Raw genomic sequence first — 14,831 nt, forward strand, 5'->3', positions numbered from 1 at the left:
AGTTCTTTTGAAATAATTCTTCAAAAACCCCCATATACAGATAAGAAGAGTTATGTTAATAATTTCTTAAAAAAAACATTTATTGTTAGCCCAATGATTTTGTATATCAAAACTATCACTGAAACCACATATTTACCTATACATGATAAAAATGTATTTAAACTACAAGCTACTTCTAAGTTATAGAGATACAATGTGAGAAAGATTTGAATAAATCGATAAAAGTTATGATGTTGATCTGAACAATTTCATTGTTAAGAGAGTACAAAACTTATGTATGTATATAGGCATTGTAATGAATAGGTGATTATGGTTCACTGATGCGTGCACTTGTCCTTGGACTTCTTTTTACGATCTTCACTTGAATTTGATCTTCGAGTACCTTGAATTGGCATGTAAGGCGGCGTGGGGCTGGCACTTTGATCTGAAATGGAAATATACATCAATATATAGCAATACATTTTACTGAGGGTCTTTGTATACATATATACCGAAATTGCCGGACTTGGAGTACTTCATGTGTGGCGATACGTCTTGGCCACTCTGATGCGAGCTGTCGTGGGATCCGGCTTCTGATCCATAATGCTCGGATCTGTTGTAATCAAGTGAAATTAAGGTTACTTAAAGCTTTTGGCAATTCCCTTCCATTTACCCGAAACATGCTTTTCAATGATTCCAGTATACCCTTTTACACTGCGAGCAATGGATACACAACTTTCTACTCACCTGGTCATGGAGTTGTGGTTATGAACTGGTTGCAGTGCCTCTGTCACGTGCAACGAAAGGGGCCTTGGACCTGGCCTACAACTGTCGACGGGCAGTGTGTAGATATCATCTTCTCCCCTAATGGGCACCATGTTCCTCTGTTGTCTCTGCATGGAACTGTGATTGGAGCTCGAGCCCCCATCTCTGGTCAGGCTGCCATTGGTCAAAGGTCCGGTGTGGGGCCGCTGTTCACGACTACTGTTTAGCACGTCTATGGGATTCGAGTAGGCCTCCACATCGATGTCGGCCTGCGACTGATTGGCATTGCTGGAAAGGCAATCCGGGGGCAGTGGCAGCAGTGGACCGCAGTGGGAATTGGTGCCGCAGAGCAGACTACCGTTTCCATTGGCAGCCTCTGCGGCTTCCTTCTGCTGCGTTTTTCGCAGGCGAGCCTTCTCCTTGGCCCTCTTGGCTTTGGCCTTTTCCTGGAAAGACATGTGGCTTGTTATTGTAATGTCAACTCTGCACATAACAATTGAAATTGCAGCAGTTAACTGCATTTATGATTCAAATTTGCAGCAAGCCGTAGTTTAAATACCCTTCCAGTAAGTTCATGCTTATAACGAGTGTTATACACCGAATAACATCACATTATGATTAATAGCAATGAAACTATGATTTCCTTTTTATTATTTTCCATTCATATTCTTATGAAGCGATGTATGTATATTATATAGTCGTACGATTTTAATTAAGCTCGAACCAAAATCATACAATAACACTTAATGATCATAACATATCATATTATGATAATTTTTTTTACATTTTTATATAGAAAGAAGAATTTTGTTTGATGCAGATATATTTAAAATAGAGAGAATAGTTGACAGACGGACATGGATTAATTGCCTTGGCTGTCGATACCGATCATGAATATATATATACTTTATATGGTCGCAAACTACTGACTGAAATCAATATATTCTCTGCATGGGAATAATGCAAGTTCATAAGCAAGCCAGGAATAAAATAATTTGAGTATTGATATGTGTTTGTGATTGGATCGCTGCAATTCGTAGGATATAATCCTATTATGTAACATTGAATTTAAACCATTTACCTTTCTGATTCCTAAGTAGTTGTACCTACAGGAAAACAGTTTTTTGGAATTCATCTACGTTTTATGTACCAGTACGGAAATTAAATTTGGAATAAAGCAAGGAAAAAGCTTAAGTTAGTTTAAAAGTTAGTCCGAATTTTCCCTTATAATAAAACTAAAAATTTAAAAGTAAGTCCGAATTTTCCCCTATAATAAAACTAAAAATCCTGTGATAAAACTATCTAGTAAATTTGACAGAATTATAAATATATAATTTTCTTATCTAAATTAGACTCGTATTAGTCTTCCATTGTAGGTAGATTGTGTGCCTTACCCTATCCTGCAGCATTTTGGCCAGTTCCTTGTCCTGTGCCTCAATGGCCAGCAGGCGATCCCTGTGCTCCTGACGCACACAGTCCTTCGACTCGATGGCCTGCAGACGGCGAGCCAGCAACTAAAAGAAAGGCCAATGTAGTTAACCGTATTGCTTGATTCATTGAAAGCAAATACTGTTACCTCATCCTTCTGTTCCTGCTTCAGCTTCTTGCTCATCTCCTGAATCTCCTCCAGCGGCAGTCCGATCTCCCGCAGACTCGCATAGTCGCACGGATCAACGTAGAGCTCAATGTCATCGGCGTGTTGCTGCATGTGCCTTTCAGCTGCCTTGGCCGATCCGGATCCCGATCCCGATACAGTTCCAGATCCCAATCCAAAATTGCCCACAAGTTGATCGTACTTCTCGGGTGACAATTTCTGAAATTTCGGTTCGGTTCTTAGGAGATTTTCGTGTGAGGGGGAGCGTTGTTTCTGGAGTGATGCTGCAGCTGCATCGACAACGCTGGCCGATGTTGCTGTCGTGCTCGTGGCGGCGATGTTGTAGTCGCGAATGCTGTCAGCAACATCGGCGTAGTCCACCAGCTCATCGATGTCAGCCGAATGGGTGGTGTGTGTGGGAGGGTGCTGAGTTATGGATGAAGTGCTGGGCTTGTTAGGTATTGCAGATGTGGTGGCATTTGTTGGTGCTCGACGTGCTGGCGATGATGATTGATGTTGCTGCTGCTGCGGCGGCTGCTGTTGCTGCTGCTGCTGCTGTGCACGGTGAAAACGTGAGTGATGTTGCTGCTGCTGCTGTGGCGATGATAACACATCACTCACCAGCAGCTGATTGTGTGCCTGTGCATTTCTACTGGGAGTGGTGCATGCTGCTGCAGCCCCTGGCAACTCAACAATATTTGGTATAAGCGATAGTCCTACATAGTTGTCTGTTTGTGAGAAGTGTTGCTGCTGCAGCTGCAATGGTTGTTGCTGCTGCTGCTGCTGACTGTGATATCTAGCCTGCTGTGAGGTGCTCGGCTCTGTATGATGTTGCTGCTGTGTCGACTGTGTTTGCTGTGTCTGATGTGTCTGCTGCTGCTGTTGCAGGTGTATACTTGCTTTGGCGGGACGGGGCGGCGGGCGACTCTTGTCCCGTGTGGCAGGCGGCGGTACGGGCGGCAAGTTAACATAGATTTCCTGCAATCGGGTAAATCACTCGTGGCAAAAGAAATTGGCAAGATATCACAAGTACCCACCTGCATTTGCTTGGCTATTATCTCGCTCTGCAACAGCTCCTTTTGCTGCTGCTCCTGCAGATCACGCTCCAGTTTGTCAGCTATTTCTTTGGCCACTCGCTTGTCATGCTCCTCCCTGTTGGGAAAAATGGGGATTAGTTCTATTGAAATTGTGAGAGAGTGCCGCATGTCCTCTGCGATTTTCGGTCTTTGAAAATCACTTCTGTTGTTCTTTTAACAATTACTGATTACAAATAAGGTAATTAAGAAACTGCCAACAGGTTTTCCAGATTTGAATAATAGAAACTAAAAATTGACTAGGTGTGTTATTAATGATAAACGCAAGAAAACTGAAATACTCGCAATAATGATTGTTTCCATTAAATGGTCATGCTGTAAGTTTTAAGCACTGAATTGTAATCTTTGCTTTTGTTATTTAGAATATTCAACGTTTATATTTGAATTTTTTTTAATAATTTTAAAACTCACTGTTCTGTCAGACGCCTTCTGTAGGCATCGACTCTTCGCTGTGCCTGTTCCTTTTCCTTGATTTGTTCGTGCAGGGCAGTTGGGAAGTCCTCACGAACCACTGCGTTTCTGTACCGATTTCCCTTGTAGAAGTCATTAACTGGAAGTAATGATTTCGTGCATTAGTTTGATGGTTAGCCATTAACTTTATTCAGGTACTTACTCTCTTGGGACTGGAGTTTATAGGCCAAAGCGCCATCCTCACGCACGAGCCACTCCTTGCACACTGCAATGAGGAAATGATAGAAAAAACAGTTGAGTACCTTGAATCGCCTTTTTTATGACAGACATTACAGTATCTAATAACAAGTGATATTTAATGCTGGAACTATCAGATTACCGACCAAATCTCAAATGAAGCCCTGCAAGATCGTAAAATTCGGTTTGCTCCACTTGATGCCCCGGTAAACGTATGAGTCACCTTCGAGATGCCGTCTTTCGAATCGGGGACAAACCCGGCCTCGAACAAAGGAATTCCATTGAAGATGTAATGCAGCTGGAGTGGGAAAGTTTTCAAGAAGTTGGGGTAGTATTTTGATCGATTAAGCCGCCATAGAGCGATCAGGGCTCGTTGATAAGCGAAAGCGTGGTATAAACAGCCTCTTAATTGTGTGTGTATATTCGTGTTGGGGTTCGCTTGGGGTTATTTATATATGTTTTTGTTACTTTGCTTTTTATTCGAATTCGGTCGTGTACTCATATGCTTGCACAGGGAAAAAATGTATATCAGATGTGCTTAAAATATACTCTAAAATATTATTCCTTTAATTTTTATATAGCACTTTGAATGCTTTATAAGTTATTTTTAGAAAAACTTTTGTGCTGCAGGGCAAAAGGCAAAAGTGTATGCCTTAAAATTTGAAACAAGTTACATTTTTCATTTGATCCAGAAAAATGTTATTGTGTTTGTAAACAGCTCTAAATATATTCAAAAAAAGATTTGTAAATCAATTTGTAAATTTTTAAAGCAAAGATGACTTTATTAATCACTTATATATTTTTTCCAGTGCATAAATGGACGATCTACGCAATTGGAACCGTCTGGTTTGGTGTTCTTGTCTGCTTCTGACTTGCTGTCATTTATCATTTAATTTAGTTTGGAAGCCTCGACTCTCAGTCACTGTCTGTGAAAAGTGGAAGTGTGGCAAAGTGGGAAAGTTGGTCTGATGCGAGTTAAAGTTGTATTTTCAAGTGCGTCTTGTTATCGAGTTGATAGTTTGTGTTTAGGTAGATATGGAATTTATCTACTGATAGACAATGACAGCAAAGGGAGTTATTTGGAAAAGCTTGAAGTGCAACTATTTCTTTTGAATTTATGAAATATATATTTCACTTTTGACTATTCTAGTATGGCATACCTCACCGCACTTGTGTTTTTATTTAGATATTAAGTAACGCTCCCAACAATCTTTTTATTTGTAACAAACTCTTGCTTACTCACTGTATACCCATAGTTTCCGGAACTTTCCCCACTTTCAGCTCACTTAGCTTTTTCCTTCCGTCCATCTATTACCACACTTAACTTTCTTATCTGGACACTCCGATCACCCCATGGTGACACTAATTTAAAGGTTCTTTGGCTTGAAACTGTCAACTGGCAATTAGTTGAACTCTGGCCCTAGATTTCTACGCCATCAGGGAGAGTGCAATTAGAACACTCCAGCTGAAAATGAATTATGGTACGGACTTTCAGGGCAGCTAATGCATTTAGAGCCGATTGCACTTAATTAACAGCAATTCGAAATGAAACTGCACTTGCAGCAGGAGCACAGAAACGATGGCAGAGATAATCAATTTAGTTGTTTGATTTCTGACTGCACATAAGCGCTATATACCCGTAACTACATAGCTAAGCGGATTCTATATACATATGCATACATATGCACGGGCATGCTACTAAAAAAACACTATATGTTGTGCCGCTGCATAAACTGAAATACAAAGTACGTATTTTTTTGCAAGCTCGCGCTTTTCTTGGCCCGCTCGGTCTGCTGAGTGGTTCGGCCTGATTGCTCAGCTCAGGTTGCTTACCCCACCGGCCCCCAAATCCCATTCTCAACTTTGGCTTGCCACTCCCCAGATCTCTCAACACTATGTTTATGCCATAGCAGAGTGTGGTAATTCGAGACAGTTGCTTGCAATGACTTAAAGAGAGGGTATTCTTTACACGATACATCAGGAATCTGAATTCAATCTGCCTAACTTGGCAAAAGTGTGTGGATAATCTTTTCTTATATTTTCTAAGCCCAGATTGTCCCTTGTGTTATTGGAAGTATATTATTGTATTAATTGATGTGACATTATTTGCCTCCGTTTTTTAGTGTTAAACGTATGTTTTAAAGGGTATGCAAATCTTCGGTTGTATAAAGCGAGCTTCAGTCTTGCTATTTCATACTTTCAGCATATAACTTACAAAGTCTCGAGTAAGTGCCAGTATGTGTGTATACGATATTCTCGTTGTTCTTACGTCTCTGCACTTTTTCGTTATAATTCCCCGTGCAAGCGCGGCTTTTTATTATGCACAACGGGCAACGGGCAAAATACGAAAACAAATTATACAGAAATACAAAAAAAAATGTGTATGAGAATAACACAAAGAAAACCTGTGCTGAAATGAACTTACTGTACTCCATACGGTGGCCGTTGAAAAATGTTTCTTCTATAAGAGAGAGGAAATGACCGAGTCATTAAAATCGAGCATATAAGTCTAGGAAAATTATTGCCAGAGCCATTTGAATTCGCCAGTTGCCACAAAGTAACACGACAAATTTACAATTCTTTCGATTTCCTGTTCCGACACTGACAGCTGACTTATTGTGGCTGTCCATATGGGAGATATATATACATTTTTTAGCTGCCCCTGGAACGGGTTTTTACCAAAAACGAAATAAAAACTTTTAACCTCTGCTGCCCCAAAAATTCGCACCACAATGGGTGGTGCAATGTGGGTCAGCAAAAGCATTTTATCGACTTGACCAAAAAAAACGACCTGAGAACGGGTTAGTAAGTCAAGAAATGCATGATTCATGGAGCTTAAGGTTTCTGAAGAATTCTCTCCACGGGCGTTAAAGCAGGTGGTGGGGAGGGGAAGAATTTTCTGAAGAAATCATCTGATTGTAGGTTGATAAGTAACTGTTGATAATGGTAGTTTGTTTGATTTGAAATGAATGATTTAACCACATACATATAAAAATCTTTGAAATATAATTATTTATTCTAGATAATCATCTGAGTGAAGGTTGATTCAAAACTGTTGATAATGGTCATTTGTTTGATTGGGAATGAATGATTTTACCACATAAATATAAAATTCTGGGAAATAAAATTATAAAATAATTTATTCTATAAAGATAAGATAATAATATTCCAATATACATATGTACATATTATTTTTTTGTTATTGTTATTTTAATTAATGTGCTTAAATGTTTATCCTGGATCAAACTAAACATTCTTTTATGTTAATTATAAATAATGTTTGTTATTATTGGTACATATTATTATTGGTAATTCTATTTGCTCCCAAAGAACCCCGTTAAATGAGGCCCCTAATTATAAAGGTGCAGCAACAATTGTTTAGCTGCCGCCTCTCTGCAATTTTGTCGAAAGTGCTTGGACTGCAACCTTTACAAATTTGCCTGCCACGTTCAATTAACCTTGCTGGCCAGTCCAATTGCAGTTCACAGTGTTTTTGCATGGGGCTCTTGGCACTCGCAGGGCTTCGCCACCTTACTTTGAGGTTGGTTTTCCCCATTTCTCCGATTCATTATTCCTGATTGGCAACCAAGTTCAGATGGCTGAACCGCATGAATGGCCGCCGATCGCGTGAAGAGTTACACAACCCGAGATGGTAATGAATATATTAGCCTCTGCATATGCATATATTAAGAAAACTATAAACAAGTGAGGAAAGCCAAAATTAGAAAGCAGTTTGACGGGAAAATTTATGAGAGAGCCCCCGAACAAAATCCAGGAAAATATGTGTGTGCGGCGTGGAAAAAAATGCTGTTGACGCTTGACGACTGCAACTGCAACGACTGCAACTGCGGCAGCGAAGACGCGGCGCCGAAAGTGGAAAAACCTGACTCAAGGTTGTTGAACATGCCACTGCCACTGGACGAGAAATGCGGCCTGCAATGTCGACTATTTGAATGTTGCATCTGACAGATACAGATAGGGCACACATATACACATGCGGATACACACCGGCAGTATATTTAGCCAGCCTCACATTGACCTTAGCCCGGGTGCATCATCTCCCGAATTCATTTTATTCAAGTGAACTTACATTTCGGTTTCAGTTTCGGTTTCCGCTGATTGATTGAATTGCCTCTCAGGCACTCATAAGCCTCATAAGCCAGGTTATGCATATCCAAAGCAGAAAGGCCAATAATTGTCTATCCAAGTGCGGTGTTGTGGTACAAACCAAAGTCCAAATTAGCTTTATTTCTGTTTCATGCTACGATACTTATGAATTAAGCCAGTCAAGCTTTCACTGCTGTCAAAATGAGGAAGTTTGATTTTTAGTCGGACAGTTTAAAACAGTTTGAAGCATTCAGAGTTTGTTTTATAAGCAGGTTTTAATTGTTGGTTCATTAATATTTGTAGTTATTTATTTTAACACGTCGCTAAGACCTTGGTAAAGATCAATAAACACAAAAACTTTGTAAATATTTATTCTTTACATATTGCCAGTTCTTAGCTTTAAACTTGAGAGTCACATTTGCTGGAAAAGCTATGATAAAGCGGAAACATAGTTATTGTTGTTTTCAAATAAAGTCACATTGTTTAAGGTTAGCTTCAGGGCATTAGATTCATTATCATTATGTTCAAGAATAGTGATTAGAATAACTAATTATTAGCCCCACTTATGTTGTCAGTAAGAAATAATGCATAAGTTTCTCACAGTAAGAGGGGGAGGAAGTAATCCTCGAAGTAAAGAATTACATTACCTAAGATTGTTTCTTAAGTACAAGTGCAATATTTTTTGCATAGCTCAGTTTAGTTATTTATACTTTCATTTGTAGACAAACTCCTTGGAAGCTCCATTATTTGGGCTTCTTGAAAAGTTGTTTTGTAGGCCAACGCAAGTCATGACAAAGCGCCATCAAAATGAGAGGAGCAGAGTGAGGTTTGTGTTTCCTTTAAGTGCTGTCCCCATAGAAATGTTAAGAGCCAAATCCAAATGGAGGAGACCTCCTTCCTGACACTCGCACATCCTGTCATCGTGGCCTGGCAAGTGAATCATTCCTGGCATGCAGCGATAAAAATGTAGGAAAGAAATAAACTGCATTCAGGCGGCTCGTCATGCAACTGCTGCTGTTTCTCTTGCCGTTGGGGCTGCTGCTCCCCGAAACCCCCTTTCTATCTTGGCCCCCTCTTCCCAAAGAAACCCCTTCACTTGTCAGTCAGTTAGGCTGGTTGGCGAAAAAAGGGGAAAAAAGAGGCCAGCAGTTGAGTGAGTTTCAGTCGGAGGCACGGCTATTTCAACCGAGGGCCGACTCTTTGTGGGGGTCTTTTGTCATGCGTGCTTGGGCGCAAATGAAGCGGCTGCAATCCCCTCGGCTAACCGTCAGCTGTTGCCTGCTGCACGCGCTGAATCTTTAAGATACAAATGCTGGGAAACAGCCTTTTTGCATGTCTGCACTGTGGAAAAATCTTAGAAAAATCGGTTGACTATGGTGCTTCCTAAATTACCCAGTTTTATGATAACATAAGTTATAAGTTATAAGTTATATAAGTTAACATAAGTTAGATGCATAATTATTTTTAATAGCATTATTTTTAATTTTGAGTGAAACAAAATTGTATTTAAAGACGTTAGACATTGAGAATGAACACTATTTTAAAATTCCGATTTTATTTGAATTATTATTTATACAGTATCATAATACATTATTTTAAAGTTCGCATTTCAAACTTATTATTAATCAGGGAAGTATTCCCTTATTCCCTTATTTTATGGAACAAACTGTTTTTAATTGTGGACTAAAGTTTTTTTTTCAGGCGCATTCATTAAATGGAAAGTGCTCGCGGCAATCATTTTTTGCACCTCCAAAAGAAGAAAATGAGTATGTATTTTCCCTTTCTGTGGCGGGGATCGCTCGGCTTCCCCTCAATTGCTCTAAAAGAAACTAAATAAGAGTTCGGTGTTTGTTTATTTTTCAACTGAAATCTCTTCTTCACAGCTTTGTCCGCTTTCGGTCGTTGGTCTGTACTGTGCGGTTTCTTCAGCTGCTGACTGGCAGTCTTTGTTTTTGTTTATCGTCTCATGAAGACTTTCAAAACCGCCCAAAAATGAGGAAACTCGCCAACTTCTAGTGATTGTGACTGAGAGTCGAGAAAGTTTTTTCGGCTCGTGTTTTCTGTGTATTATTTTTTCGTTTTGAGCAATCTTTTTCATTAGCATAACAACAAATACTATTCACATAGAAGCCAAAGCGATTTGCACAACAGCCATTTCTTTGTCATCGAGCATTTCGTATTCGATTTCAATTAATTGAGCTTATTCAACGAGTTGAATGAGCCAGCTTTTCATGTTGTAACATTTTCCCTATGCAAATGTTTTTATTATTACTTAAGGTCAACTCAGACGCGATAAGGGAAAACGTGCTCGGTATGGTTTGTTTACATCTGAATCAACAAAAAAATAGCTTACATTTATGCCCCAAAGGCACCAGCGAACGGCACAGAAGAAGTTCTGAGAACTCGAGTGTTTGTTTTTGGCTGATGTCGGCATTCGAAGATATCGGATCGGTGGAATTAATGGAATATGGATGTTGAAATGGGATATGCCATTTTATATTTTCATTTATTATTTATTTTATTCATTTAATTTTTTATTCACATTTTCGATAAGTAATATATTTATTATTAATTATTATTTTTATTGTTATTATTATTATGTAATAAATAGATTATTGTAATATATATCACCCTGGAGAGGGCATATAGTTAAAGATATACCAAGCCAGGAGAAGGAAACGTTGAAGAGGAATTTTAAAAGACCTCAAATTAATCACATCTATGTGGTGCTCATGCCCCAGCCCAAATTCTTTAGCCCCTTCATCTCAATAGCTCCACTCAAACCCAATCAATTTCCAATTATCCAAGGCCCCGTACGAAATTGTTCATGTTCAACCAATTTCGAAATGGTTTGCTTCGGTTCGGTTCTTAACCCATGCTTACCCTCATTAACATGTCCTGATCGGGGCAGCGCTTCCTTTGGTGGTGCGGCTGCTGTTGTGGTTGTGAAATTATTCATCTCTCTCCTCCTCACGCCTCCCTTCTCTTTCTAACAGGCTCTGGCTGTCTCTTTCGGTGGCTCAAATCGCTATTGAGTATTTGTATCTCGTTCTAAAACAGGTGTTTAAATTGGGTAGCTCAAGGACGCGCCTTCCACTCCAGTGATTTTTAATTTATGTTGGTTTACTTGTTGAAGCGCGCTCGCAAAATTGATACAAAAACACGGGGATACAGAGCGTGAGTAAACTATATTTTCATCTAATTGCGTCGCTCTTGGTGCAACTATTTCACTTTCACACTTCCACACGAGAAATAACGCTTATAATTCCACAATTTCCATCAACAACACGCGCGCAACAACGACAGCTGCAGTACAAAATTCGTTTCGATTTAGGTATTTGTATCTCAAAGATACGCGACTAACCGGCGGCCGTCGTTCCACGAAAGCAGCAAAACAGCTCATTCAACAGCGAAAGCCGCTCAGCGAATGGATGTTGTTTGACTTGGCCATCCAGTCCAGCAAACTGGAAGCCACAATAATACTGCAAGCGGCACTGGAACTGGAAGCAGATACAAATGTATCTCGAAAGCGGCACTGCAATGGAAGCGAGCATAAAATTATGAGAGAGGAGAGAGGAAAAAAAAACAGTGCTGCCAAGTTTCAAAAATAATTTCAAAATAAATTCATTAAGTTTAAATCTTACAGCTGATTTCGGAATGCATTAAAATATATGTATATATTAATTTATATATCTAGTTTTCTTTTCTTTCTATTTTTTTTAATTATTTAAATCTTAAATCAGTCCGGTACAAGGAATTTCCTTTTTTGTGCTTTTTCTTTATGTATCTGGCATTCGCTATTTAGTAAAGACATACACCATCACGTTAGCTGAGCAAGGTTTCAATCCCCTTCAAATACTACACTTACAAAAATTTTAAATAATTGATTTAATAATAATTTAATAATGATTTAAATGTATTTCTAATTTATATTATATTAATATATCTGCAAGTTGTAAAAAGAGGGTATTACTTAATAGTAATTCTAATGCATGTAGAAAAAAAATTTTATAAATCGTAAAAAAATTATATTGGGATACTATTGGGAAGGACCAGTTCTGAACGACAATAAAATACAGCATTTTAAAAAAGTTATCCTGAATTTATTTTTGTTTATACATAATATTATTATCAACGATTTTCGAAAATGTGGATAAAATATCACCCAATTTTAACTCATTACCCTGGTTGTGAGTCAGTAATTAGACTCTAAAAAAATTGTTTTTGAGGTTCTGCTCCCGAGTTTTTATTTATTTTTATAAGTCAAATCGCTGCCGAAGTTTAAGCAACTGAAGCCGGGTTCAAAGTATTCCGAAGTCGGGAACAATTTCACTCAAAGAGCAAAATAAACAGTCGATCGCAGACACACAAATACTTGGATTACCTGCCACAGCATAGATATAGAGATACTTTTGCATCTAAAATCGACGTGAAAAAGGTAAACAAAAGTCAAGTCACGGTGCGGATGAGTGTATATTTGAGATAGATGCCTCGGTGTGAGTGCTGAGTGGTTGGTAACAGCGAGCGATCGAGGCATTTCAGCCAGTAACGAGTTGAATGTGGCTCAAAACGCGTCGCTAACCGCTGGTTAACAACGTTTAATGCTAAAGAAAAAAGTGAAATCATATAATATTGATGTAGAATATACAGAAATAAATCTGAAAATTAAGTCCCCGGATATCCCCTTTAGAAAAAGTGTGAAAATGTGGAGAAACTAACAGGAATACTATGAAGCATGCTGTAAAACTTGGCCAAGATAAACTCGTTTGCACCAATACACATGTGTTTATACGTATAAGGGCAACGCAAAATACTCAGACTCCAGAAGCCAGCAATTAAAAAAGAAGTTAGTCAGTTAGCGTCTGGGCCGCGTTGCTGGTGTATGAATCATACTTTGGATACCTTTAAAAATAACAAAACAAACGCCTCCCAAGCAGGAAAGAGTTGTAACAGTGATTCGATCAAACTTAAATAAATTATTCACACATTATAAAATACCTTAAATGTCGGTCAGGAAATTAAGTGCCCTATCGCTCTCCATTGGTGGAGCTCCGTTGATCCCAAGTTTTTCCTTGGTCGCTGCTGCAAATGGAGAGAGTAAGGATTGCCATGGCTCGATCTGTCATCCGGTCAATGAATTTTGCTATGTTGCAACGGAGAGGTGCCATCCGTGCATCGCGGTCTGTAATAACGAAACCCACAACTACGACGCGTTTCTGTGCGCCAAGGAATGTTCAGGCAAGTAAAATCCGAAGATTCCCCAAAGATTAACTCACAATGCATAGGGTATTATTTTTATTATTATTATTGAGAAATTAACGCATGATTAAAATTATGCGGAATTTTGGATTAGCTATAGCAGCTGAGCGCATAGGGTAATTTGGCAGGTTTTATGTGGGTTCAGGTTTTTCCAGCCGGATTCAATTGTATTTCAATTGCAGTGGCTTTAGCGAGTGATTAACTCATCGCCCATTAGGTGATAAAAAAAGCCATGAGGCAATATTGACGATTTTATTATGTACATATTTAAATTGATTTGTTTATTATAGTATTTTAGTATATATATCTTTTGCCTTGTAAAAGTTATAACGGAAAGATAAAGTCAGTTCATATTTGTAGTGGCAAATTTTATCTGAGTACTTACTCAGAGTTTAGGGAAATGTTAGTGGTGGAAAAAAACTTTCCCGTTTTCTGTGAATTATTTATCTAAAACGATACTATTAATGCTAATAAAATGTTTCCCTTGTGATGGTTAATAATTTCGACGTCAACCCACAGCATACAAGACATTTGAGCCGTTGAAAGCGGAGATGCTGGACATCCAAAATACCCAGCAGATGATCCTCCTGCTGCTAACTATCCTTCTCGTCCTGATTGCGCTTCGCTGCGCGTTCCAGTTCCTTCGGTGGCTGATAAGCAATCGGTGCTTCCAGAAGCTGTTGCGCCGTCTCCAATCGAAGGCATACCCGCATCCGGCAACTGCAAATGGAAAGGATCTCAATGCTACCACCATACAGAACCTGAATGCCATCAACCATCCTGGCAGCGACCTTGAGCGAGCGCAATCACAGATCTACAGTGTGGCAGGTAAGTGTAAGGATCTACCTGTCCGGGTTTCCACATTAAAATGAACACGCTAAGACTGCAATGATTTATTACAGGTGCCGCCGAGGGTTCCGTTGTGACTATGACAACGCCGGTGAGCACTCGCTATCCGGCGGAAAACAGCACCACGCCCACAACGGTTATGACGGAGATCGGATATGGATACGATAATCAGGCCATGGTCGTAACGCCAGTTTCTGAGAAACCCTCAGCAGCGACAGTTTCCGTCGCCTTCTAAGGCCATACAAGTACTTAAAAACTTTTACTTACTACTAATCAGTCCAGCGAAAGCAAAATGTGCACCACATTGAAACTAGTGATATTTTCCTAAGTGCTTAAGCAAAAAGTCTTCTTTTGATATGTTATACATAAACATATGTAAGCATAAACATGTAGGTAGTATGCGTAATTTACAAACAGGATTAAATGTGTTGAAATATACATGAAACATATTTAATAAACCAATGCGGCCTTAAAAACTTATATTCGATCTGTATGAAATTATTAATTAAGGATTTTATGATTTTAACTAATGGAAT

The 14,831-nt window shown here is 39.1% G+C and overlaps 2 protein-coding genes across 12 annotated transcripts; one reads left to right on the forward strand and one right to left on the reverse strand.

Moving 5' to 3' along the window:
* Positions 1 to 131: 131 nt before the first annotated feature.
* On the reverse strand, positions 132 to 11,731 carry LOC120446041 (basic-leucine zipper transcription factor A). 10 transcript variants are annotated; one of them, XM_039626810.2, is made up of 11 exons: positions 11,071 to 11,731; positions 4,046 to 4,108; positions 3,844 to 3,982; positions 3,376 to 3,490; positions 2,960 to 3,316; positions 2,321 to 2,890; positions 2,139 to 2,258; positions 1,826 to 1,879; positions 727 to 1,190; positions 484 to 592; positions 132 to 424 (listed from the first exon to the last, which is right to left on the reverse strand). In XM_039626810.2, exons 1-11 carry the CDS (start codon positions 11,144 to 11,146, stop codon positions 308 to 310), a joined length of 2,184 nt encoding a protein of 727 aa, XP_039482744.1. In that variant the 5' UTR covers positions 11,147 to 11,731; the 3' UTR covers positions 132 to 307. The 10 variants fall into 10 exon arrangements, with proteins under 10 accessions (XP_039482744.1, XP_039482742.1, XP_039482745.1 ...); XM_039626808.2 differs by having other exon boundaries at positions 2,321 to 2,893; XM_039626811.2 differs by having other exon boundaries at positions 2,321 to 2,557; positions 11,071 to 11,725.
* Positions 11,732 to 12,741: 1,010 nt separating this feature from the next.
* Positions 12,742 to 14,775, forward strand: LOC120444904 (protein grindelwald). Of its 2 annotated transcripts, none has more exons than XM_039624894.1 (3): positions 12,742 to 13,425; positions 13,966 to 14,280; positions 14,349 to 14,775. In XM_039624894.1, exons 1-3 carry the CDS (start codon positions 13,191 to 13,193, stop codon positions 14,528 to 14,530), a joined length of 732 nt encoding a protein of 243 aa, XP_039480828.1. In that variant the 5' UTR covers positions 12,742 to 13,190; the 3' UTR covers positions 14,531 to 14,775. The 2 variants fall into 2 exon arrangements, with proteins under 2 accessions (XP_039480828.1, XP_039480829.1); XM_039624895.1 differs by having other exon boundaries at positions 13,966 to 14,274.
* Positions 14,776 to 14,831: the final 56 nt, after the last annotated feature.

This window comes from Drosophila santomea, chromosome 2R (assembly GCF_016746245.2).
Source record: "Drosophila santomea strain STO CAGO 1482 chromosome 2R, Prin_Dsan_1.1, whole genome shotgun sequence".
Taxonomy (NCBI): Eukaryota; Metazoa; Arthropoda; class Insecta; order Diptera; family Drosophilidae; genus Drosophila; species Drosophila santomea.